Consider the following 26,777-nt stretch of genomic DNA (forward strand, 5'->3'; position numbering starts at 1 on the left):
CATCAAATTTACTTCCCACACAGCACTAGAAATAACTTTCCGACTAACTTGCTACATCTGCGCCCATTATTTAATTTGTCCGGGCCAAGAAAAACCAACACTGTCTCACTGTTTGGGGAACAGCTTGGAATCGATGGTGAAATGTTCAGACACAGTGATCTGATTCTTTCGACCTCCCCCCCCCCCCCATCTGCTTCCTTTTACCCTCTAACGTGTGAGGAAATACCAGCGGTGGAACAGGAATCACATTGATCAACAAACACTACGAGGCATCCTGACCTCCTGACGATACATCCGCGGCAAAACCATGAAGAAGACTACAAGTCGACCTATTTCATTTTCGAACAATTGCTTTAATTCCATTGTAATCTAGTTTGTCTGCAATAAATGATTGCAACATGACAGTGTACACGTAAAAAAAATAAAAGAGAGAAACAATCTCCATATTAATCTCCAGTTCTGCTCGACGTAGAAACGGACTGAGAGATGAGGCTTGGTTTTTGGAAATTTTTGCAGGTGGATTCAAAGAAACGAATGTCTCCGCGTGATTCCCTAGAGCGCCGTAGGATTTACGTGCAGATATGTTAGAATAATGAAGACTTGGCGGCGGAATACGACTTCTTCTAAATCTCGATCGGACTTTCCAAGTGTACCCTTCAGCTACCCGCAAGAACTGCGCCGAGTAGCAAAGGGGCTCCAGAGGAATGTGTTCCCGGGACTGATATAATCTTATATTATCCTAGTAAATAGAATCCTAACCCGGAATGCTTCGTTTACTCCAGGCAATGCAAGTGGATAGTCGCCACTAGCGTAATACGGTGGCTTCCCGCTAAAAACAAAAAACGAGGGGAAGAACTCCGACAACTGTAAACCAGTTAAAAAAAAAGTGTTAGGCACATGCTCTCGTTCCCCCGTCTTCTAGAAAAAAAAAAAAACCCATATAGTCTTAGGTTTACGGCTATTATATTAATCTTTAATAGACTATTTATAAAAAAATAAAAGGATTATTACGTTGGAGGTAGCAGCCTTCGAAGCGAAGTCCATAAACTTCATTGACTATTTGTATAGCAAATATATAAGATTTTATCTATCGTAACGGGCTTCGCAGTAAGGCCTTAAAGCGTTAATAATAATTTAGGTTATATATATATTCATATATGTGCTGCAATGTATAGGGAGACTTAACCTATATATGTCCTTACCCAACTTATCAAGGCATACACGAGTATATACTATGTAATGGGGTATTCCCAAGAACAACAAGTCCCCTATCCACAGGATAAGTGGCTGATTGCTGGGTCCCAAAATAGGGGGAACCACAGATAAGACAACCGCTCTATTCAAAGAGGGAATGGAGAGACCACAAGAGCTCAACACACTTATACTCTACCCTGGTGGTAAGTGGTCTTCATAGGAAAACCTCTAAAATGAGGAAACCTACCCTTACCAAAATAGCAAATGTGCAAATCACATCATTTAAATTTAGGGGACACCTCTCCCCTACCTTGTGGACTCCAGATCTAAAACTTATACCCTAACCTGTGGACCCTCAAGATCAGACATCTATCATCCCCTATCCTGTGAACCCCAAGGAAACTGACATCTCTTATCCTATGGACCCCAGAGATCAGACATGTATCCCTTATCCTGTGGGCCTAAAGAAACTGTCATATATCTCCTGTCCTGTAGCCCCCCCATAGATCAGACGTCTTATTTCAGTTCCTGTAGACCCTAGAGATCAAACATCTATCTCCTCTCCAGAGGACCCCAGAGATCAGACATCTATCTCCTAACATGTAGACCTCAGAGAGCAGACATCTACAGTATTTCCTGTCCTGTAGAACCCAGAGATCAGACATCTATATCCTCTTGTGTAGCCCCCATAGATCAGACTTCTATCTTCGCTTCTGTAGACCCCATAGGTCAGACATCTATCTCCTCTCCAGTGGACCCCAGCAAACTAGCATCTATCTCCTATCCTGTAGACCCCAGAGATCAAACATCTCTTATCCTGTAGACCCCAGAGATCAGACATCTCTTATCCTGTAGACCCCAGAGATCAAACATCTATCTCCTATCTTGGAGCCCCCATAGATGAGACATCTTTCTCCTATCCTGTAGACCCCAGAGAGAAGACACCACTGCCCTATCCTATAGACTCCAGAGATTAGACATCCATCTCCAATCCTATGGACACTTTTACCTATCCTGTAGACCCCAGAGAGGAGACACCACTGCCCGATCTCCTATCCTATGGACACTTTTACCTATCCTGTAGACCCCAGAGAGGAGACACCACTGCCCGATCTTCTATCCTATGGACACTTTTACCTATCCTGTGGAGTGGGGTCAGTGACGTTCAAAGTAAAACCCAAATTAGGAAACCTACAGTATAAGCTCCCTCACCCGACACCTCCGTACATACACTAATCTATAATAATCAATGGCGTGAGATCTACAATGGTTCATTGGTTTCTCGGTGGCCCTAAATACGCAATTTAAAGGGAGCAACCCGCTTCCTAATGATTGTCAAACCCTTCGGACGTTCTGCGCTTGGTTCACAGTACGAAGTCTCTTTACGTAATTCTCGTATCCACCTTTGACTGTAGTGCAAAAGAAAGCATTCCCTATGGCCGGGGCCACCCGTTACTTTAGCGTCACCCGGATTGACAGAAGCTCGTGTGTGTGTGCGGAGTTGGCAGCCCTTACAGGATTGCTATTTCGACACCCTTGACTCTTTCTCTGGACATTATCGAGCAGCTGTTTATAATCTCTTACATCACCCCGGTAAAATCCCACACATAATAACATTCTTTTTTTTAATTTTTTTTCATAAATGACGCCCGCTTGCACTGAGCAAACGGAACGCACCATTTATTTATCGGCATTTTCGACGACTGCTTTATCTCTAGATGAGAACATGTGGCCCCTTACTCTTAACCCTCGAGCGTACGGAGAAATGTATATATATATATGTACGTTGTGTGATAAAAACAGCCCGGCAGCTCTGATCTGTGCAAAATAATTGCATTCTATTAAAAAATAGAGAAATATATTTTTTAGGCTTTATCCCCCTCCCCCCCTGTACCCTATTCGGTCTAGCGTCCCCTTCCTCTGATATGTTTAGGATGATTAAAACAAAAAAATAAATAAATAGAATTACAGTGGATTCAACATTCCAAGACTTAGTTCACACTGGGGGGAAAAATTCCTCTTTTAAGAACATTCCTATGGTACAGTGACCGGCTCGGAGCCCTGTACCCCTACACCCCATTACGTGGAATATAAAGAGTTTTTGGATGTCACAAAAGAAAGTATTTTTTAGTAAAATACAGAGAATTGTTTATCTCCCCCCCCTCCTTTGTAATGAGCCCACCATGAACTATACACCACACAATAAGGGTCTCCAACCTGTGGCTCTGCAGCTAAGCATGCTGGGAGATGCAGTTCTGCCGCCCTTACTGCTGTGAGTAGTAGTATCACAACACCAGGGCACGCTGATAATAGTCTTGTTGGCGTTTTTGGAGTCACAATCGCATGAGATAATAGTAGTTGTAGTTATGGGTAAACAATTTACCGAGTTGTAAACTATGCTGTGAGTTGTAGTTCTACAACACTCAAGGGGGTGATTTCGTTCACTCTTTATGAGACTAATTTGTCTCATATTAATTAATTTGTCTCATTTTGAACTTTTTTTTCTCAGGTGACACAAAAAAGTCTCAACTAAGACAAAAAAAGTCTCAAAAGTAGTAAAAGACATAAATTGCTATAACACACAGCGTGATGTTGATGCATTACAACAACCCTCAATCGTAACCTTGAGGGTTGTAGTAATGCATCAACAGAACACTGAGAGTTGTAGTTCTACAACATTTAATGCTTGGAGTTGTAGTCTCGCAAAACAGGGTTGTATTGATTTTTTCAACAATTCTCAAAGCTGAGAGTTGTAGTTATGCAGCAGCAGCATGCCCTGAGTTGTAATGTCATAACACAACAGAGCATGCTGTGAGTTGTAATGTCATAACACAACAGAGCATGCTGTGAGTTGTAATGTCATAACACAACAGAGCATGCTGTGAGTTGTAATGTCATAACACAACAGAGCATGCTGTGAGTTGTAGTTCCACAATACTAAATACTGGGAGTTGTAGTTGTGTCACAACAGCATGCCCTGAGTTGTAATGTCATAACACATACATAATGTTGGGGGTTGTAATAATGCATCAAAAAGTAAACGAGTTGAGTTGCAGTTCTCCGTAATATATATGTTAGAGTTGCTGTCTCGCACAATAGGGCATGCTGTCAGTTGTAGTTCCACAACACACAACGCTGAGAGATGTAGTTATGCAACAACAGCATGCCCTGAGTTGTAATTCTGCAACACGGTTACCCACTATGTTGAGAGTTGTAGTTCCACAATACTAAATACTGGGGGTTGTAGTTGTGTCACAACAGCATGCCCTGAGTTGTAGTTCCACAACACATAATGTTGAGGGTTGTAGTAACGCATCACCAATTGCAGTTCCACAATATGTAATGCTAGGAGTTGCAGTCTCACACATGCTGTGAGTTGGAGTTCCACAACACCCAATGTTGAGAGCTGTAGTTATGCGACAACAGCATGCCCTGAATTATGCTGGAGGTTGTAGTTATAAATCACTATCAAGCTGCAATTCCACACTATATAATGCAGGGAGTTACAGTCTCACACAATAGGGCATGTTGTAAGTTGTAGTTACGCACACTCAAATGCTGAGAGTTGTAGTTATAAGCCGACAGCATCCCCTGTGAGAACTGAAGCTCCTCCACCCCTAATATTGGGGGTTGAAGCAATGCAAAAAAAAACCTGCTGCAAGTTGTAGTTCCACAATATACAACGCTAGGGGTTGCAGTCTCGCACAACAGGGCATGCTGGGAAATGTAGTTTTTCAGCACGATTTCCTTTGTGGATTTGAAACAGTAAAATGCATAAATGCTGAGAGTAGTAGTTTTATCAAAAATATATTGGTCACAACAATAGCAAGGCAATGCTGCAAGATACAGTCTTACAACAATAGATGTTGGGAGTTGTTGTTTTGAAACACAATTTAAAGAGTTGTTGTTTCCCAACAGCAAGGTATAATAATGAGATGCCAGCACGGCATTGTAGATCTGGAACATATAATAATGGGGGTTGTAGTGCCACAGCACAAAGAGCTGTAGTTCTGTAATAGCTCAGTGTTATAGATCTGCAACATATAATGTTGGGGGTTGTAGTGTAACAGCACCGAGAGCTGTAGTTCTATAATAACAGCATGTTCAGTCTTGTAGATCGGAAACATAATATTGGGGGTTGTAGTGCCACAACACAAAGCTGTAGTTCTAGAACAGTAGCATGCTCAGTGTTGTAGAACTGCTACAAACAATGTTGGGAGTTGTAGTGCCACAGAACTGAGAGTTGTGGATCTATAATAGCAGCATTCTCAGTGTTTAACGTTGGGGGTTGTAGTGCCACAGTACCGAGAGCTGTAGTTCTATAGTAAAAGCATCCTCACTGTTGTAGAACTGCAACATAGAACGTTGGGGGTTGAATATTCACAACACTGAGAGTGGTAGTTCTATAATAGCAGCATGTTCAGTGTTGTAGAACTGCAACATATAATATTGGGGGTTGTAGTGCCACAGCACTAAGAGCTGTAGTTCTATAATAGCTCAGTGTTACAGAAATGCAACATATCATGCTGGGGGTTGTAGTGCTACAGCACTGAGAGCTGCAGTTCTATAATAACAGCATGTTCAGTCTTGTAGAACTGTAACATATAATATTGGGGGTTGTAGTGGCACAACACTGAGAATTGTGGTTCTATAATGAAAGCATGCTCAGCGTTATAGATCTGCAACATATAATGTTGGGGGTTGTAGTGCTACAGCACTGAGAACTGCCGTTCTATAATAACAGCATGTTCAGTCTTGTAGTTCTGTAACATATAATATTGGGGGTTGTAGTGCCACAACAATGAGCATTGTAGTTTTATAATGAAAGCATGCTCTGCGTCATAGATCTGCAACATATATAATGCAAAGAAACCACATAGCAGGTTGTAATTCCATAACACACAATGTTAGGGGTTGTAGTAATGAAGCAACGCCAAATGCTTAGAGCTGTAGCTGCACTATATATAATATTAGGAGTTGCACAGCAGGGCATGCTGTGAGTTGTAGTGCTCACAGCATACCCTGAGCTGTCATTCCCCAAACTTTTGGAGGTTGTAGCTATACATCAACTCGCTGCGAGTCCCACAACACATAGTGCCGGGAGTTGAAGTCCACAATACAACAGGGCATGCTGGGAGTTGTAGTTTCACAACACTCAATGTTGCGTCTTGAACAAACTCAAAGGAATTCGGTGTGTTGTAGTTTTTAAAAAATGAATTTGAGGAAGACGCAACAGCAGGGCATGCTGGGAGTTGTAGTCACAGAATACCTACAGATGTAATCAGTGTTGTTCTACATACATATAGATAGATATACATATAGAAAGCGAGTTTATAAAACTACTATGCTGAGTCTGCAAAACAAACTGCTACTCTAGCTGTAACTCCAGGGCATGCTGTGAGTTGTAGTGTCACGGCAGCCGTAAAGTGACAGGTTGGAGACCCCTGCATGTAACCTGCATCCAAACCACAGAACCGTATATAGATATCGATGTGGGGCTCAAGTACTGTCAAAACCTGCGTTGTCATCACTAAAGAACATGGTGTATCTGGTCCCAAGTTTGGATGTTCTTACAAGAGGAAGCCACTTAGATTTCCTATCTGATCAGAAACTCCTCCCCACCCCCATTTGTCTTTTTTTCTGATCAGATTTGCATATTTTCATTATTTTTTTTTTTTTTATAATAATCATTATCATCATCATTATCATCACTGCACTCATCAATGCATAAATAGAAAGTTTCCAAAAAAAAAAAAAAAAAAGAAAAAATTTCACACATCGGTTTCCAGAGTCTTTAGATTCACACAGTTATACTTAATGGTCTCATTGCCGTTGCCTTGGCTGGACTTGTCCCTGACACATAGAGACTCCTTGAGCCCCTCTTCCATCTCTAGATACTCCGACTTGTCCTGCAGAGAGGAAGAGGTCGAGCTCCTTAACCTCTTTAACAAGTTGGTAGGCAAATACGGGCAGCTGGAGCTACTGGCCGCCAACGGCGTCTGCTCTTCGTTCTCGGTTTCCCTATGGTAGAAATAGTTAAAATTGGAGACGATGACTGGCACGGGCAAGGCGATAGTCAACACCCCGGCTATGGCACACAGGGAACCGACTATCTTGCCCCCGACCGTGATGGGTTTCATATCTCCATAACCAACCGTTGTCATAGTGACCACTGCCCACCAGAAGGCATCGGGGATGCTATGGAAGTGCGTGGTGGGCTCGTCGGCCTCGGCAAAGTACACAGCGCTGGAGAAGAGGATAACTCCGATGAAGAGGAAGAAAATGAGCAAGCCCAGTTCTCGCATGCTGGCTCTTAGGGTGTGCCCCAAGATTTGCAGCCCCTTGGAGTGCCTGGACAGCTTGAAGATTCGGAAGACCCTGACCAGGCGGATTATTCTCAGGATGGCAAAGGACATGGCCTGTTGTTGCTGCCCGCTGCCCTGTAAGGGGTGTTGCTGCTGCTGCTGTTGTTGTTGCTGTCGCTGGGGTTGGTTCCCCAGCTCGGTGCCCAGGGTGATGAAGTAAGGCAGGATGGACACAATGTCTATGATGTTCATGATGTTCCTGAAGAAGCCAGGTTTGCTGGGACAGGCAAAGAGCCTCACTGCAAACTCAAAGGAGAACCACACGATGCACACAGTCTCCACTATGAAGAAGGGGTCGTTGAAGGCGGTGTGCCCACTTTCCGGCATCCCTAGGGTGCCATTGTAATAAAGTCCAAAGCCATCCTCATCTGCGCTCCCCCCAGAGCCCAGCGGGGGCAGCAGATTGTCCTTGTCGTCTCTAAACTCAGGTAAGGTCTCCAGGCAGAAGATGACTATGGAGATGAGGATGACCAGGACAGAGACAATGGCTATCCCCCGGGCCGGCCCGGAGCTCTCGGGATACTCAAAGAGTAGCCACACTTGCCGTTTGAATTCATTGTCAGGCAGTCTTTTCTCTTCCTCCTTCACAAACCCTTCATCCTCCCGGTACTTGAGCAAAGCTTCTTCCCCGAGTTCATAAAACTTCACCTCCTCCGAGAAGATATCAAAGGGGACATTGACCGGTCTCTTCAGCCTCCCCCCTGACTGGTAGTAATAGAGGATAGCGTCAAAACTCGGCCGGTTCCGATCAAAGAAGTATTCATTGCGGAGCGGGTCGAAATAGCGCATTCTCTTCTCGGCGTCGCCCAGCAGCGTCTCTGGGAACTGCGTCAGAGTTTTGAGTTGCGTTTCAAAACGCAGCCCCGAAACGTTGATGACGACCCGTTCGCAGCATTCGAACTCGCTGTAGACCGGGTGATAAGCGGCGGGGCTCCGCTCCCGGCAGCTGCTGCTCTCCTCCCCGCCACATAAGTAAAACTTCTGCTCGTCGTCGTCGTCCTCTTCTTCTTCTTCTTCCCTCAGCATCATCTCCTCAGAGCCGCAGGGAGCCAGCTCCGAGGGGAAGGTGCCTCCGTCTTCTTCTCCTCCTCCGCCGGCGCCTCCGCTGCTGCATTCGTTGCCCGCTTGGTGGTGCCGGCTCCTCCACCTGTTGCAGCCTCCCAGGGGCCAGTACTTGCGCCGGTTCTTCCTCCTCTGTGATGCCGCCTGCTGCTCGGGCTGGGGGGCGCGCCGCGCGTGCCCGCCGCCGCCGCTGCTGGCGTTGGTACTGGAGGCGGGGGCGCGCCCTGAGGTTTGACAAGCCCCGCCCACAGCGTTCCCGCCTTCTGCTGCTGCCGCGGCTGCCGCTGCCTGTTGCTGTTGTTGTTGTTGTTGCTGCGCGGCCCGCGAGTGTGCCAGGCGTTCCCGCTCCCGGGCGCGGGCCTGCGCGTAGCCATAGGGCAGGTGGCTGCTGCAGCCCGAGCTCTCCGCGCTCACCATAGCTACCTCCATCTCCAAATCCCTTGTGTGTGCCTAAGAGAGGCGGCTAGAAACGGGTGACAAGTGGTTGCCTCACCAGCAACGGTGTGTGCCACCCTGCCATGGCCCACCTTCACCCACAGGGGCGGCTTTCATCCTAAAATCCATGCCAAACGCAAAAACATCCCAACTTTTTCTCAGATTTTCTTGAAAAAGGAGACCGTTTTCTTAAAAAATCTACACCCCCAGTCTCTGTTGGGGCAGATATTTGTGACCCCCCTTCTCTGGGGTCCAAAATCAATGCAAATGTGACAGATTTATCCAAAATTGAGGCAAAAGTCCTGCGAAATTTGTTGCTCCCCCCTCTCTTTTGTTGACCTGGAAATGTGACAGATTTATCCAAAATCGAGGCAAAAGTCCTGTGAAATTTGTCGCCTACCCCCTTTCTCTTTAGTTGATCTGGGTCCAATATCGATGCAAATGGGGGCTGGTTCTTCAAAAATTGATACAGAAGTTTTGTGAAATTTATGACCTCCTTACTGCGTTTCGCTGATCTGGGTCCAAAATCGATGCAAATGGGTCTGGTTCATCAAAAATGGATGTAAATGGAAAAACTCTGTGAAATTCTTTTGCTAAAACTTGGGGGCCCCGCTCCTCAGGTAATGAGGGTTGTGATATTGATATAAAATGGAGGCGTTTTTGCAAGAATTTATCTCCGTTTTAGTTCAGGTGACAAAAAATGTTACCCCCACCTTGATTTTTTTAGTAGGGGGGTCCACTGTTGGATATTTTTTGCTAAAATTTGTTCCAATATTTTTCTAAAGTGCAAAAATAGGTTAATATCCACAGGAGGCGTTTAGGCGGTCTTTAGGACGTCCCCATGCCCTGGCTGCACCCTGCCGCCATACTGGCTTTGATCTGAATTGTCCACTAAAGGGGGGGTGCAGCTAGTTCCCAAAAGTTCTCTCAGTTTCTAGGGAGGCAACAGAGTAATGTAAAATCCACAAAAGCCTACGGGTCCTTCAAGTAAAGCAAAATCTGCTGGAGCTTCTTAGAAGGAAGTAAAAGCAGCCAAAAGAAGGTTTGCGAGTCTTAGAAGCGAGGACCACTTGCCAAAATCCACAAGTGCCAGCGGCGTCCTCTAATCCATTGTCGGATTCAGTGTCCCTAATGCAACGTTACTGTGGAAGCCAGGTGAAGCATCGCAGACGTTTAACCCTTCCATTGCAGCTCATTCATTTCACCACAGTCAATAGGATGAGCAGGCAATAACTCGGTGGGACACCTACGGGGGGTATCAAGGTGAAGTAGCTTGGAGCCATCACTTTGTGGGCGCCGCTGCTCTCCTCCCGGTGACTTTTCTCCATCCATCCATCTCTCTAGCAGCAGGAATAGAGCCGAGTGGGGTCTCCATGGAAAACGATGGCAAAAGAAAGCATCTGCTGCTCGGTTCACATCACGCAGGTTCTCAGCCTGGAACACAGAACAAAACAGGGGGGAGAAAAAAATTTACAAAAGGCTCTGACCTAGGCCTTGGCCCCCCCATGTTCCTTTTACTGTGCACTGTACAGTAGACCCCTTCTGAGATGACCCTATAAATTTCTGGCTAAGATCTAAACTGAGACTTAAAATCTAAGGGTCGGTCTTCTCAGAGAAGTGGTCTTCAGTGGAGAACTCTACCTCGATACATTGATCACGGTCTCATAGGCCACCGTCACATGATATTATAAAAGAACAGCAGCGGCCGCCTATCAATCAGAGTTCTGTAGCTTATTCAACAGGGAGCTTTCGAAAAGCCCTTGGGAAACCAGAGCTTTTACTCATAATTCCCTTTTAAAGTGACAGCGCTCTCATTATTTCTGCTTTCCAAGTGGGTTTATGCAGCAGCAGCAGCCACAGGTTTATCCTGGTAGGAATAACATCTCCAAATCATAAAGAGACCCTATAACGGGGGTCGTAAGGAACTAGAATCTGACTTAAAGTTGCATTTCTAAAAAGAGCATCATATAAAAGGCAGAGGGAAGTCACGTCTACAGAGGAGGCAATTTGTATCAAACAGGTTTGCAGAGAGAGGGGGGTATATAGATATACTTACAGTTGTAGCCGTCTTGTAGCTTCCCCCTTTGATATTCGATTCTCAATGCTGCAGGAGTTGACGGACTCTAGACATCGAAGATGATTTGTGAACCTCGGATTCCTTGCATGTCAATTTTTTGCAACCAAAAATAATTTTTGCTCTTCCTCCACCCTTCTTGTGGCTGGCCGTGCACGTCTCTGTTTGTATTCCCATGTCCTCATCTGACTGTCATATTGACAAAAGGGATGATGACTGCTTAGAGATTTCTCCCCCCAACAAGCGTTTAATACTCGATGAGAACCTCTCGTTTCAGCTTGGACCAATCTTACAGCGAAAGCATCCTCCGGCAGCCTCCAGCAGATTGACAGTGCAAGGCTCAGGATCCACACGGAAGAATAGCAGCATCCAGAGATCTACCCCTAAAGAAGCCTCCCATAAATCAGACTGTTATAGGAACAAGTGCTGTGTCTCCCTGCAAGTCTCCAATTCCCAATTGTGTTTATGTATCACTGAAGGACAAACGAGTGAGCCCAGCCTGATTTATTCCCAGGGCTCCCTGGCTCCAGAGCAGCCTCTAGTGGAGACCGTCGCCAAGTGCACTCCAGCCATCATTCACCTTCCCACTGAATAAAGAAATATTAATTATTGAAGCAAATATTCCCAATTTAAATTATGCATATCGGTCTAATAAAACCTATTGCAGACAGAAGCGATGTCCAAGGATTTAGAAAAGCGAGGGTAGTGTAGTAGAACAACCTTTGATCCTCGGGCTGGAATCACATGCAGGTTTTGTTGCAGTTTTTGTTAAGATCGAATTAGATGTGGATTCATAAGAATGTAAAAATAAAAGGGGAATATTTATACTATTTCTTTCTTAATAAAAACTATTTCTTTGATTCCTGTATTAAAGGGAACCTGTCAGGGCTATTTGGGACACTAAACCATCCACAGGTCCTTATGGACTGGTGGTTTAGTGTCCTAAAACGCCATGCTTGATTTTTAAAGTGTGTGCCCAAAAAACTCCAAATATTATACTGACCTCTGTCCTTGATCCTTCGCATCTTCACGTTGCTGGTAGTTATGTTACTGCATTGAGTCGGTAATTTGTTTGCATTAGACAATCCCTTTAAAGAACATCTGTCAGGTCAATTTGGGACCCTAAGGTCCATAAGGACTTGTAGTTGGTTTAGGGTCCCAAATTGACAGATCTTCTTTAAGGGATTAATTGTTTAATGCAAACAAATTGCCGCCTTATTATAGCAATGTGTTTTAATTAATGTGTTAATAAAACCCTTTAGGGATGTTTCAGATGACCATGGGCAGTCCATGATTTATGGGCCATGCAGTGGTCACATTTCACTCACCGACCGCAGTGCAGAGGACATGATTCTGTGCAACATGTAAAGCACAAGGAGTCCCTTGTTCCCTGCATGATTATGGTTCGGTGCTGCTGTTTAGCAGGGGCTCTTTACACAATATATCACTATGATGCATGGATGTCTACGGTAATGTGGGCAGTCTGTGAATTAGGCCCACTGTGTAAGAATGATACTATATAACTATCCTCCTGTATATCAACAGCAAAATTAGCCTGAAACTGGGTTTCATTGTGTACAGAAATATATATATATATAAATATATATATATATATACTGTAGGAAGAGCCACAAGGCAGAGGAGACTGCACATAGCAATGAGACCAAATTCAGAAGATTTATATGCAAGGCATTATGGGGCTTGTAGCAAACTGCCATCCAGTATAAATACTCTGTATCTTCTGCACAAAGTAAAACTGCACAATAATATTTACTGCTGTATAGCGTGGACTCGTACTATCATATATCGCTATGAACGTGGTCGGTCTGTGAAGTGAATTATGCCCACTGCAGGTCCTTGATTGAAGTAGCGACCCACCCAGATGGTCGATTAGCAGCTTTGGTTTCTGTTCTTCTATTGTGGATTTATTGTCGATATTGAGTGTTGTTTACTGGCGGACTAATCACTACCCTGATAGGTTACCTCCACACTTGTATAACACTACTAGTACTCTCAGTCAGCGATAGGCCATCACTGCTAAGGTCTGTGGTTTGTCCGGAGATGATCTGTACTCAGAGAGAGCACAGCTCCTCAACAGAACTACAGGGGATTTGATAGGCCCATTAAAGCGGTATTCCAGTCCAGCTATTCCAACGTCATAGTCCCTGTACTGTGACATCACAGTGTGTATTATCCCTGTACTGTGACATCACTGTGTGTATTATCCCTGTACTGTGACATCACTGTGTGTATTATCTCTGTACTGTGACATCACTGTGTGTATTATCCCTGTACTGTGACATCACTGTGTGCATTATCCCTGTACTGTGACATCACTGCGTGTATTATCTCTTTACTGTGACATCACTGTGTGTATTATCCCTGTACTGTGACATCACTGTGTGTATTATCTCTGTACTGTGACATTACTGTGTGTATTATCTCTGTACTGTGACACCACTGTGTGTATTAGCTCTGTACTGTGACATCACTGTGTGTATTATCCCTGCACTGTGACATCACTGTGTGTATATCCCTGTGCTGTGACATCACTGTGTGTATTATCCCTGTGCTGTGACATCACTGTGTGTATTATCCCTGTGCTGTGACATCACTGTGGGCTGTGGCCATTTCATTGTTTCAATGTTTATTGTTTTAAGGAACTGCTTTACTAGTTTTGCTGTGTGACGGGTTATTATCCTGTATGAAAATTGCTGGCCGATTGAGTGAAGAATGAAAGGACGGAACCCTGTGTTATTGAAGAAGGTTCTGATACACACTTGCATTCACTCTGCACTGCAGCTGTTATAAATTAAACTTGCTTTCATCACTAAAATCAACTGTGGACCACTACTTCCCTGTCCACACAACATGCTCCTTAGCAAAGGTGAGTCCAACCCTGTTGATTCTTTCTGCTAATAAGAAGTTTGGTCACTACAGAGAAGTCAAATGGTCTTAAAAGGCAGACCTACACCCTGTTCAGTGACCAATTCCAGTTGCAGTGTTGAAACGATTTCCCATGGAGATTCTCCGCATTATCCTGTCCTTTCTTGTATATGTCTTACAAGGGGCAACCAGTCTTCTCGGGAGACTTGAATGTGTTTTTGATGTTGTAAAGATGCAATATTCCAAAAATCACGATCTCAGAACAACGAACTTCTCTTGCTACGGATGATGGAGTCTCCCCTTTGGCTTTCCTCTGGACAACCTGCTTCCAGAGGGTTGTCCATTTTTCAGTACATACTGGAAAGTTAGGCACCAGTTCCATAGGGTTTGTCAGATAATTAAGGAAACTAGCACTAGGTGCCGGATTACCACCTCTAATTTTGATCAGTGTCTTTTACAATGATCTAATTTGCATTTTTATTCTGTGCTTTAGAATATGTACAATTTATATAATAAGCTTAAAATACTGTTATTTACTGATCTTAGGATATATTCATATAAGACTATACAATGACCTATCTAATATATAGAGCTGAGTGTATGTGTATGTATGTATGTCCGCTACAGGAATCTGCACCGTCGCCAAATTTTGCACAGCCGCTCGCTGTGACTCAGGGAACGTGATAGACTCGGTTTTAAAATTTTATTTTTACCCCATGCTCTCCAACATACACTTATTAACCACCATATACAGAAGCCATTGAGGCTTATTTACTAAGGGTCCGCGGATCGCACTTTAGTGGGATTTTCTGCCAATTTCAGGGATTGCACTGCCTTAACAGGTATTTAGCAGGGGATTGTGTTGCTCGCGATCGGATTTTGGCGCAGTTACACTCGTTTTCATGCAATAGAAATCGAGGGGGCGGGGCGGGCCGTCAGACAATCTGACTGATTCGGACTAAGCACGGGATTTAACATTCAAATTGTGTCGCAAGACAATGCACTTACATGCACCGGGAAGAAGAAGGTGAACTCCAGGCGGACCTGAGTGGGGAAGCGACACATGCAGGATATCGGGTGCACGATCTAAGTGATTCGCAGCACAGTGCATTCTCGTCGGATAATGCACTTACCCGGACGGGTAAGTAAATGTGCCCCATTGTCTGCTGCTGCTGTGGCAGTTGGAAGCTGAGCCGTGATTGGTTGCTGTTCTTCCACAGGTCATTAATATGAGCTCTGAGCTTTGATTGGTTACAATAAGCAATGAGTATAAGTATATATGTGTGATGTGAGATGGAGGGAGACAGAGAGACAGAGGCTGTGACAGGAACTGACAGTCAGTAACAGATATAATTCTTTTATTTCTATTTTGTTATAGCTCAGAGTAGTATTTATGATTTCACACTATGTATCATTTGCCTGCTTTTTCCTAATATGTGGCATAGGGACCTTTTTGGACCCCTCACTGGTCTCTACACTCCCTACAGTCACAACACTGCCTATTATCTTCATGTGTGAATACAAGCGTGGTAGGTGAACGAGCCCCTTAGGTTACACTACGGAAGGTGTTTATAATACATTTTCATAGTTATTTTGGATTTTAACAATTCTCCATTCTCATCCTCAGATCAGTGCACGGCCTCCTGTGCTTACACTGACAAGATGAGTATTCAACGCCCAGAACACAGAGAATTATATGTGAGGGTTTGAGCATTTGGCAGGATAAGCTGGAGCGGTGCTAAAACAGCGAATGGAATGAAAACACATCAGGCTTCATTTTTGGAGAACCAACGTCTCATATTCTCTCTGCACAAAGATGCCTCTGAAATCGTATGGTAAGCGTATCTGGCGGGTTTGTTTTTGGAGAATATAAGAGCATGCGGTAAATTTCACAAGGCCGACCCCAATCAGCGCACGGTTGTAAACTGAGTACGCTGATATTGGCAGACGTCGACGTGTCTGCAAAGCTGATCTGATAGATGACTAGGTTGGGGCGATGCTGAGACCTCGATGAAATAGATGTTCCTTCTGGAACGGGGCGAGCTGCGGATTTATTACGAGAAATTAAATATGGTGAACTCCACTCGTTAAATGTTACTCTTCTCTAAATCTAGAAATCAGATGTGACCTTAAGGATAACCCTAATCTTCCATCATCAGAAATGTGGGGGATTGTTTGGCTGGGGCCATCTGTGGTTGTCTTTAAAAGTTCATTTTGTTTCCTTACGTATGGGGGTTGTTCCAGGTTTTTCCTAGCAGATCGATTTGACAGCTGGGACCTCCATCGATCATGAGAACAGAACCCCCAGCAATCCGGAGTATGGATGCTCGTCTTGCTGCTCCATAGAAACCGCTCCAGTGTTACACTGTCTCACCCTCCCCCCTGCTCTTTCTGCACTTTACCCCTCCTATTGTGACAGCAGACAGAGGGAAGGGGGAAGTGCTCCTGCACAGTGTAACAGCCTGTGAAGTCTACTATCAAAATCCATCATGATAAACCTGGGGCCCTGTGACTTCTTATATTTGTTATCCATGGCCTCCTTTCTTCTAAAATGAACTTTTAAAATGATGCTAATGAACCAGAAGGGCTCTGTGTAGGCGTTACAACAGCCCTTCAGGCTCATTAGCATCATGTTAAAGATTAATTTTAGAAGGAAGCAGGCCATGGATTACAAATATAAGAAGATTACCAGAGTCACTGTGCCAGGATCTATAAGTAAGTGCCCCTGGTTTATCATGATGGATTTTTTTGGTAGATTTCCTTTTACTTTGCAGAGCTGCTGTTGAACCTAGGGGTGGATTTGGTACTTTTGGGGCCCCAAGCAAAGTTTGTTTAGGAGACCCTCCATTGCAGAGCTTCTTTGCAAACAGCAGAGCAAGGAGTCTATTCAGTTTCGGACTGGGATACCTTGGGCCCACCAGTAAAATCTGATCAAAGCTATAAGTTCGTTACATAATCTATTAATATAATCATATAAATACATAGGATAGTTGAGATGCTGCATGTTATATATATTTATAAATAACAGGTGTCCAGCACTACATATGCAGGACCTGGGGGCCAACCGGTGGATCCACCTGTTCACCTGTGGGCCAGTCCGAGCCTGAGTCTATTGCTCCCTGCTTGGCCATTGCTATAAGCTATATAAGCATCATGACAGGTTGGCGCCACCCACTTGACAGTAAAGAACCAAATTAGCATATTGAGCATATTACATTGTTAAAGGGGTCATACCAGGTTTGCTTGTTATCCCTTATCCACAGGATGGGGGCATAACATCTGATCGCTGAGGGTCCACTATTCCAATTCATTCAATGAGAGTTCCAGAGTGCACTCCCATAGTATTGAATACAGCAGCAGCAGGACACACGCTTGACCTGCTGCTCCATCAGTTACTGAGAACGAGCCCCCACCAATCTGATCCTGTGGATAGGATTTAACAATGGAACTTGGTACAATCCTTTAATGGCACTGACTGTTTGTAAATGGTGGGGGCTAGAACTTTTCGGTAACATCCTCTTTTGTGGAAGACTTAGTAGAAGGAGGCCAGTGGTCATCTCTGACTATATATATGTTATCAAATGTGGCCTACAGTCAAAGATCCAGAGAAGATAATATTCTTGAGGCTTTTCAGCAATTTTCAGGCTGTGGTGCCAGATCAGGCAGCTAGCAGCATCTCCAAGTTGGGTGGGTGGCTGCTATATGGGTTGTGAGGGGATCATCTGAGAGGAGAATCATTTCTTGGAGTTATTCTTCGCTCTCGGTTTACAGACAGAAGCTTTCCTGTACTCTTTCCAACAATTTAACTATAAGGCATGCCATATGTCAAGTAATATCTCACATGAGATTCCGAAATGGTAATCTAAAAAAAACATTTCGTGGAATTTTTGAGAAATTATACCACAGAACAAGTACATTGGGGGTCATTTACTAAGGGCCCGATTCGCGTTTTCCCCACGTGTTACCCGAATATTTCCGATTTGCGCCGATTGTACCTGAATTACCCCGGGATTTTGCCGCACGCGATCGGATTGTGGCGCATCGGCGCTGGCATGCACGCGACGGAAATCGGGGGGCGTGGCCGAACGAAAACCCGACGGATTCGGAAAAACCGCCGCATTTAATAACCGAAAATGTGTCGCTTGGGAAGCGCTTGGCCCAGCTCGGTGTATTTGACTACAGATCAAGAAGTCCTTGGTCCAACTCAGAGTGCCCCCTCATATCTCTCTCTCACAGTCCGTCACACTCACTGCTACAGGGAGAGGGGAGGGAGCAGAATGAGTCATAACACTGCTACTACAGCTCCTCCTATACATCAGTGCTCAGACATGTAAAATAATATCAACCACCAGAATGAAGGATTGTAAACCAAGCACATTGACATGCTGGTGTGTGCCCCCTCTGGCGGGATCTGATCTTCTTTTAGCTTCTTATGCCCTAGTTTTTACAAAAAAAAAAGGCTTTAAATTATGCAAATGAGCCTAAGGGGCTCAGGACTCCATAGGTGTTAATAGAGCACAAAGCTCCTCAGGTTCATCTGCATAATTTAAACGTCTTTTTTCTTAGAAACAAGGGCATAGGAAGCCAGAGAGGGAACACACCTGCATGTCAGTGTGCTTGGTTTACAATCTTTCATCCTGGTTGTAGATGTCCTTTAACAAAGATCCACGGAGAGTTTGCAGACAGCACTAAAGGAAGCAGAAGGACTGCTGAATCACTTGATAAATATTCAGGGATTATTATTAAGGCTATAAAAACTTCTAAAAAAACTTTATATAGCATACTTACAGTTATGGGAAAGTATTGATGGAAACATTAATGGAATGACAAACACACGTTTTCTCACGTCCGTTTGTATAAGTTTCAGTATGTATCTACTCTATATACAGTCTATATCTATATCTAATCTATATACAATTCTTTGGGAACTCATTTACTAAGGGCTCCGCGGCCGCACTTTCGTCGGCTTTTTCCGTTTTGCGGCGAATTCCTCCGGGATTTTGGCACACGCGCCAGCTTTCACGCAACAAAATCGGGGGGGAAGTGGCCATCAGAAAACCCGACGGATTCGAAAAAAACGCAGAATTTAAAAATCGAGGCGTTTCACAAAATCAAGCACTTACATGCACCGGGGAGAAGATGGTGAACTCCGGCGGACCTCAGCACAGCAGCGCCACCTGCAGGAAGTCGGACATACGAGATTAGTGAATCCCGGCAGACCCGAATCCTCATCGGAGAACGCGCCGCTGGATTGCGACAGGACCGGGTAAGTAAATGAATCCTTATGTACGGTAATCAGAATGATTGTGATTACTTTTTTGTATGATTATCATGTGATGATTTGGAACTCTCCTCCTCTTCCACTATATCATAATAAATGAGAGAAAGTATGATTGCATGTTAAGAACGAATGTGAAACGTATAGTATTTTATCACCGATTGATTTTTTAACCAGAAGCGATCCACTACTTCTTTCCATTAAATTCAGCGCCGAAGAGACGTCAATTTTTTTCCATGAGGACCATCCAAGCTAGAGATGAGTCAGAGGAAAACATCAAACTCTTGTCAATGAATTAAGGCAGTTCCTCCGACGTCCACCAGGTGGCGCTGCTGCGCTGAAATTCCCCCGGAATGCACTGAAGTTCACCGGCCTATTCCTAGTGAAGGTAAGCGCGAGCCCCGCAACACTTTTTTTTTAAAATGCGGCGGTTTTTCCGAATCTGTCGGGTTTTCGTTCGGCCACGCCCCCCCCCCGATTTCCGTCGCATGCATGCCAGCGTCGATGCGCCACAATCCGATTGCGTGCGCCAAAATCCCGGGGCAATTCAGGGAATATGGGGCAAAACGGAAATATTCGGGTAACACGTCGGGGAAAAAGCGAATCGGGCCCTTAGTAAATGACCCCCAATGGGTCACTGGTATCTATATGTCCATGTTGTTTATTGCTACATATCATATGACATGCAGTCTATTCATTGAGTTACATAGAGTTAATGAGACATATACAAGATTTGGCCAAGCATGTAATTTAACTTCAACTGGCCTTCCATTGTTCTTCTCCACATTACCCTTTATGAACTTCCATGGGGCTCTATAATGTATCTCATATCGTTACATTCATTGCATAAAAGGAGAACACAATGATGTGCCTCATCCCATTATATTCATTTCACGTCTATGGGACCCAGAAATCCTTTACACTGCTACATTCCATGGAATTCCATGGTTCTTCAAGATGTTTACATAGAGTTTCACCATAACTTGAGTTTCAAATTATCATCATGTTCATGAGAAACGCAGAAATCTAATGATCAACCCAGATGTGCCTCAACAAAAGAGATAAAAAGTCAAACATGAAGTTAAGACTCACCTCCGGTAACTTGCTCCTTCTTCCCTTTTCCATTCACACTGGATAGTTACTATGCCCGTAGATGATGCCATGAGATTCTTTCTTCTCCCCTTCTTTATACTGATATACATACATAAATATATGAGAGATTTATCCCAAGATCTTGTCTCCTGCGCAATGAGCGGGTGATAAAAAAAGAGGGGAATGGTGTCTTGCTGAGGAAGAGAAGCATTAGGGCTGTGTTGTATCAGACTGAGCTATCTGTTGTGAGATGGAAGAGGCCATGACTGAGGGAGGGAAGCATTAGGGCTGTCTTCTGTCATGCTGAGCTCTCTGCTGTGAGATGGAAGGAGGCTTGATTGAGGAAAAGAAGCATTAGGGCTGTGTTGTATCAGACTGTGCTATCTGTTGTGAGATGGAAGGAGGCTTGATTGAGGAAAAGAAGCATTAGGGCTGTGTTGTATCAGACTGAGCTATCTGTTGTGAAATGGAAGAGGCCATGACCGAGGAAGATAAGCATTAGGCATGTGTTGTATCAGACTGAGCTATCTGCTGTGAGATGGAAGAGGCTTGACTGAGGAAGGGAAGCGTTAGGACTGTATTGTATCAGACTGAGCTCTCTGCTGTGAGATGGAGGAGATGTGTCTGAGGGAGGAAAGCATGATGAATACGTTCTATCAGACTGAACTCTCTTCTGTGAGATGGTGTCTATCACGAATAAAATTGCTTGCGTCTCACCATATTGCACTTCTATGGGACACTGGGTTATACCTCATCCTGTTACACTTCTATGGGATGTGCCTCATGGTATTACACTTTTTGTACTTACATAGAACAGTATTATGTTCCTGAACCAATTCCATTCATTGTACCTCCATAGGGCACATTGAAATGCCTCATCATATTGTACTTCTATAGGAAGCTGCCTCATCCAAGTACATCCATGTTCCTCATCCTGCTACACCCATTTCACTGTTATTACATTTGGGATGTGCCTCATTCTTCTGCATGTATTACACTCCCATTGCACTTTTATGGGATGTTGGGATGTGCCTTGTGCTGTTATATATACTACACTTTCATGGATACAATAATGAGCCTCATCCTATGTTTGGGTCGCGCCTCATTGCACTTCACTGAAGCACAATAACGTGTTTCGTCCCACTGCACTTCTATGTGACACTGAACCGGACCTTATCCCATTACACATCTATAAGATGGAAGTGCGTCCTTCTTCTACATTTATGGAATATGTAATGAGAAATGATTGGTCATCATAACAAGCTTTTGGCTATGGTCAACCCCATAACTGTACGTTACATTGTGGGAATATACCAGACACCACAATGTAAAGTTAGCCATTCATGAAAACAAATTTAGCTCCCTAATCCCCAGCCATTAGTGTGACCACAAAGTTTAATGCCCCTTTAAGTGGCCCCCACATAATACAATACCCCCTTTCTGTTGGATATGACTAATGATGCCCTTTTTCTAAAGTCCCTCCATGCATAATGACCATTCTCTGTTGTCGTCCCCACTTAAAATACCCCAATTCCGGTAACTAACCCCCAACATATGCCTCCCTGTTATGTAGCCCCCAACTTATGCTTCCCTTTCTTTATCCCCACTTTTTTACACCTTAGTTTTCTAACCTGCCTCCCCACTGTGGTCCTCCCCCCACTGTTTTGTAGCCCAGTTTGTGTCTTATATTTTTTGATGTCGATAGGCACAATGATGTCATCACATAGTCCCTGATGGCCTCTGCCATAAACAGCAGTAGCTCAGTTAGGATCAGCTCCAGGTTTCAGTAGGCCCCTGGGCTATAGACCCTCAGTAGGCCCTTGGATGACAGAGCCTCAGTAGGCCCTTGGGTAACAGAGCCTCAGTAGGCCCTGGGTGAGAGAGCCTCAGTAGGCTCTTGGGTGACAGAGCCTCAGTTGGCCCTTGGGTGACAGAGCCTCAGTAGGCCCCTGGGTGAAAGAGCCTCAGTAGGCCCCTGGGTGAGAGAGCCTCAGTAGACCCCTGGGTGAGAGAGCCTCAGTAGGCCCCTGGGTGAGAGAGCCTCAGTAGGCCCCTGAGTGACAGAGCCTCAGTAGGCCCTGAGTGACAGAGCCTCAGTAGGCCCTTGGGTGACAGAGCCTCAGTAGGCCCTTGGGTGACAGAGCCTCAGTAGGCCCTTGGGTGACAGAGCCTCAGTAGGCCCTGGGTGAGAGAGCCTCAGTAGGCCCCTGGGTGAGAGAGCCTCAGTAGGCCCCTGGGTGACAGAGCCTCAGTAGGCCCCTGGGTGACAGAGCCTCAGTAGGCCCCTGAGTGACAGAGCCTCAGTAGGCCCCTGAGTGACAGAGCCTCAGTAGGCCCCTGAGTGACAGAGCCTCAGTAGGCCCCTGAGTGACAGAGCCTCAGTAGGCCCCTGAGTGACAGAGCCTCAGTAGGCCCCTGAGTGACAGAGCCTCAGTGGGCCCCTTTGCAGTGAACTCACAAGGCAGCATTAAAAATTCAGAAACTAAAACAGTCTCCTAAAATATTCCCAAGTTTATCATACCAACAGCCCCCTCACACCTTATGGATTCATTAGACACAGCCCCCCTCACCCCCATGGATTCCTCACGTACAACCTCACGGCCCCCCCAGCAGCTCTGGGCTCCGGCACTTGCCCAGATATGCCTAGTGCTGGCAGGGGGATATGGCAGCTGTTGACAAGGCCCCCGCACTGCCTGGACCCCATAGCTGCCAATTAGGTGACTTCAGAGGAAATTCCCCTAGTGATTGCTCTCCTATGGGACTTCGGGATGTGCTGCCTCTCATTACACTTCAATGGGACACATTGATTTACCACATCCCAACGCAACTCATCCATCTCTGTATATTTCTGTCATTTTTTGCCGCGATCCATGTAGTACACGGCCCCCTCGAGATCCGTCTCAGTCTAGTTCTCTATACATGGCATTGCCAGAAGCTTGTACGTGTTACTTGTACTGTCTCTACTAATAGGCCCTGTGATCCTAACACGATGCCTTTAATATTCTTTATTTAACGTGTCAGGTCTCATAAGGTGCAGCCCTGGCGTTATTTAAAGGAAAGCGCGTGCGAAAAAAAATATCATGAGGGGAATCCAAGATAGAGGTCGGCACTTCTAAGTTTATGCGTTGTTAAAATCGCGCCTCGCCGTTGTGTTGGACGCCTCAGTTAGTCTTCAGCAAGTGCCCAGGGGCTTCCTAAGTGCGTTCACACATCCATGACGAGAAAATGGCTGACTCATCACTTCTAGAAATGTGATATTGCCTTGTAGATTTATAGCATACAACAACACGGGGTCAGAATTCAGATTCGCTGTACAAAAATAACTAATAATTTCTTCTCCCAAAATCGTTTATCATTCTCGCTACGGAAAGAATGCGAATATTTTACTGGGATCCAAGATGCCGGTAGTTGGTTCCTGACATTAAAGTTTCTTTGTTTCCTTGGCTGACCTTTTCTCAGTTTCCTTGTACAGTCTGAGTTATATTTATATTCACTAAAAGATTCCACCTCCAACATAAAAACTGCTTCATTAAACTTAAGTGCATGGCGGGGGGGGGGGGGGGGGTAGTGTCTCTTACGGGACAGCCCCTTAAGCTCTACTTGTGTATAATAAGTGCATCCATAGGATAGGTCATCAATATCAGATTGTTAGGTGTCAAACACAACACTCAGATTACCCCTCCCCTCCCCACTTATCAGCTGGATGTCTGATGGATCTCAAAAAACAGCTCAATTTTTTTTTGGACAGTTGGATGGGTTTGGGAACTGCATCTTGGTTCCCATTCAAGTTGGGCCTCATGCAGATGGCCACAAACCGGGGAAAGTCTGTGTCCCGTTTCGGCCGGGTGGAAACGGGAGGAATTAGCACCCAGTGAGTGCCCTACCAGCAGCTCCAGCTCTTAATGTATCCTCCCAGCAGCTCCTACTCTTATTTTGCCCACCCAAGCACCTCCACCTTATATTTTGCACCCCCAACAGCTCCTACTTTTATTGTACCCCCAACAGCTCCTCCTTTTATTGTACCCCCAACAGCTCCCCCTCTTATTTTGCATCCCCCAGCAGCTCCCCTTTTATTATTTCCCCCAGAAGCTCCCCCTCAAGTAGCTCCCCTTTTATTTTACCCTACCAGCAGTTCCCCTTCTTATTTTACACCCCCCTGCGCAATTTTTTTTTTGTTCCCCCTCATATTGTGGCCCCACAGTAAAATAATAAACACATATACTCACCTCTCCCCCATTTCTCTGCAACAGCTCCTCTTTCCTCTGGAGGATGCCGACAGAGGAGATTTCCTGACACGCACCTTCTGCAGGGCGGAACAGGGGGACTATCCTGCTGGATCCGGGACAGTTGGTTGGCATGAGCAACTAGAACAGTTTCCTTCTCAGACATTTCTTATAAATCACTTCCAGTGTGCTAAACGCACCATGACCGTGCACCATAGGCGCCTCTGGGGGCCGTGAACTGACCACAGTTTACAGCCATAATATGAGCTGAGCGGCACTACCGCAGCTTGGCCACTAAACACAGAACGGAGCTGTTCTTTTGCCTCCGTTCTCTATGGTGATTCCAGCTGTGTCCACCAACAACAATCTAATATTGTTATGGATAGGTCATCAATACAGATACGCTGGAAATCCCCTTTAAGACTTTATTCTATCTTGACAGAATGACATATAACAAACAGTATTCATAAAATTCTGAGATTGAGGTAAGTGACAGCGATTATTAGCGACGCGGGATTGTGTAATCATCTGCGCCGAAACGTCTACAGCTGAAGGTTACACAGACGACCCTCGATCAAAGACTACATCAAATGCCAGCGGATCAATTTATACCGACCCGGGGGGAGAGATCAAGGAGGGGGGCGCCGTCTACTCACGTTTTAATCAGTTCAAACCACAAGAGGGGGGCGGGGGGGGATCATTCAAGCTCAAGATAAAGAAGAGATAATAATAATGAATTTTTTGGGCGAGTGAAAAAAAATACTCATGTCACCCCTTTAAAAAACGGAAAACTTAAAAAATTCAGGTTATATATAGAACAGAGGAGGAAAATCGCCGGTCACTAAAGCAAAGAGAAAACGGCACAGCTGGACCCGGAGCAGAGGGGGCCACGGAGCACAATGGGCACCACTGATCTTCCCGAAAAAACATCACCGAAATTGCAAATTTAACAACCTAGTCAATGAGATATCTACACGAAGGATCAGCCGGATTTTTTTTTTTTCCTCCTTCGCGAGAATCTCTGCTGTGAGATCTTACTGGAAAGGATTACCAGAGTGTTAGAGAATTTAGCAGTGTCCCAATTATTTATCGACGGCGATTGCTTTCCCTTACGCCAGAGCCGTGCCAGTAGCTGCTGTTTTTTTTTTTTTTCCTCTCCCTGGGTAAGTAATGGGGTTGCCCGCAGCTACGTGCCTGCTTAAATAAAGGTCAATGATTTTTGGCAGAATTTTGCAATAGGATCTGCAGCGAACGCTTTGCCGCAAATATTTGTCTTCTAAAATGTGTTTATCCCGCATCACATGACAGCTGTAACTGAGATGTAGACAATTACCGAGCGCTGGATAAGCCCCCGGGGGAGGGCCGGTACTTGTTCTATACATGAAGGCTGATACTGACAGCGATGCAGGGAAATCAGCCAGGCGAGGGGCTCTACCACGTCCTCTGCTCACCGCTGTGACACATTGTACTGGATCCGTAGGTTACAATATTGCTATATATTTTAATTAAATCTTCAATAACAAACATTCTAAAAAAATTATTTTTATTGTTGTCTCCTCCATGAGAAGGGTGTAACGTCTACCTTCTATTTAGTATAATATGCAGGGGTGAACAGTTATAATAATAATCTGTATTTATATAGCGCCATCATATTCCGTAGCTTTACAAATCATAGAGGACATATACAAATATAATATTACATTACAGAGTACAGACAGTCATATGGAATAATAGGAGTGAAGGCCCTGATCACAAGAGCTTACAGTCTATGAGGATGAGGGGGTGACACAAGAGCTTACAGTCTATGAGGATGAGGGGGTGACACAAGAGCTTACAGTCTATGAGGATGAGGGGGTGACACAAGAGCTTACAGTGTATGATGATGAGGGGGTGACACAAGAGCTTACAGTCTATGAGGATGAAGGGGTGACACAAGAGCTTACAGTCTATGAGGATGAGGGGGTGACACAAGAGCTTACAGTCTATGAGGGGGTGACACAAGAGCTTACAGTCTATGAGGATGAGGGGGTGACACAAGAGCTTACAGTGTATGATGATGAGGGGGTGACACAAGAGCTTACAGTCTATGAGGATGAAGGGGTGACACAAGAGCTTACAGTCTATGAGGATGAGGGGGTGACACAAGAGCTTACAGTCTATGAGGATGG

At 44.9% G+C, this 26,777-nt stretch overlaps 2 protein-coding genes across 5 annotated transcripts in view; one reads left to right on the forward strand and one right to left on the reverse strand.

Annotated features, from left to right (window-relative positions):
- Nucleotides 1–193: 193 nt before the first annotated feature.
- On the reverse strand, nucleotides 194–11,643 carry KCNA4 (potassium voltage-gated channel subfamily A member 4). 4 transcript variants are annotated; one of them, XR_011849088.1, is made up of 4 exons: nucleotides 11,113–11,643; nucleotides 2,332–10,490; nucleotides 2,204–2,267; nucleotides 194–2,110 (listed from the first exon to the last, which is right to left on the reverse strand). XR_011849088.1 is itself a non-coding variant. In XM_072118567.1 (2 exons), exon 2 carries the CDS (start codon nucleotides 9,048–9,050, stop codon nucleotides 6,966–6,968), a length of 2,085 nt encoding a protein of 694 aa, XP_071974668.1. In that variant the 5' UTR covers nucleotides 9,051–10,490; nucleotides 11,113–11,643; the 3' UTR covers nucleotides 195–6,965. The 4 variants fall into 4 exon arrangements, 1 of the variants encoding a protein (XP_071974668.1); XR_011849086.1 differs by having other exon boundaries at nucleotides 194–2,267; XR_011849087.1 differs by having other exon boundaries at nucleotides 2,204–10,490.
- A 3,733-nt stretch (nucleotides 11,644–15,376) lies between these two features.
- FSHB (follicle stimulating hormone subunit beta) overlaps nucleotides 15,377–26,777 on the forward strand; it is a 45,345-nt gene continuing 33,944 nt past the window's right edge. Inside the window, exon 1 of the mRNA XM_072118568.1 lies at nucleotides 15,377–15,851. The gene's annotated coding sequence lies outside the window, so the exon portion shown is untranslated. The remainder of the gene's footprint in view (nucleotides 15,852–26,777) is intronic.

Source organism: Engystomops pustulosus, chromosome 7 (genome assembly GCF_040894005.1).
Source record: "Engystomops pustulosus chromosome 7, aEngPut4.maternal, whole genome shotgun sequence".
Classification (NCBI taxonomy): Eukaryota; Metazoa; Chordata; class Amphibia; order Anura; family Leptodactylidae; genus Engystomops; species Engystomops pustulosus.

What these genes read in the sequence shown, in the direction of transcription:
- KCNA4 (XM_072118567.1), bottom strand. Translation starts at nt 9,050, where the DNA reads ATGGAGGTAGCTATGGTGAGCGCGGAGAGCTCGGGCTGCAGCAGCCAC.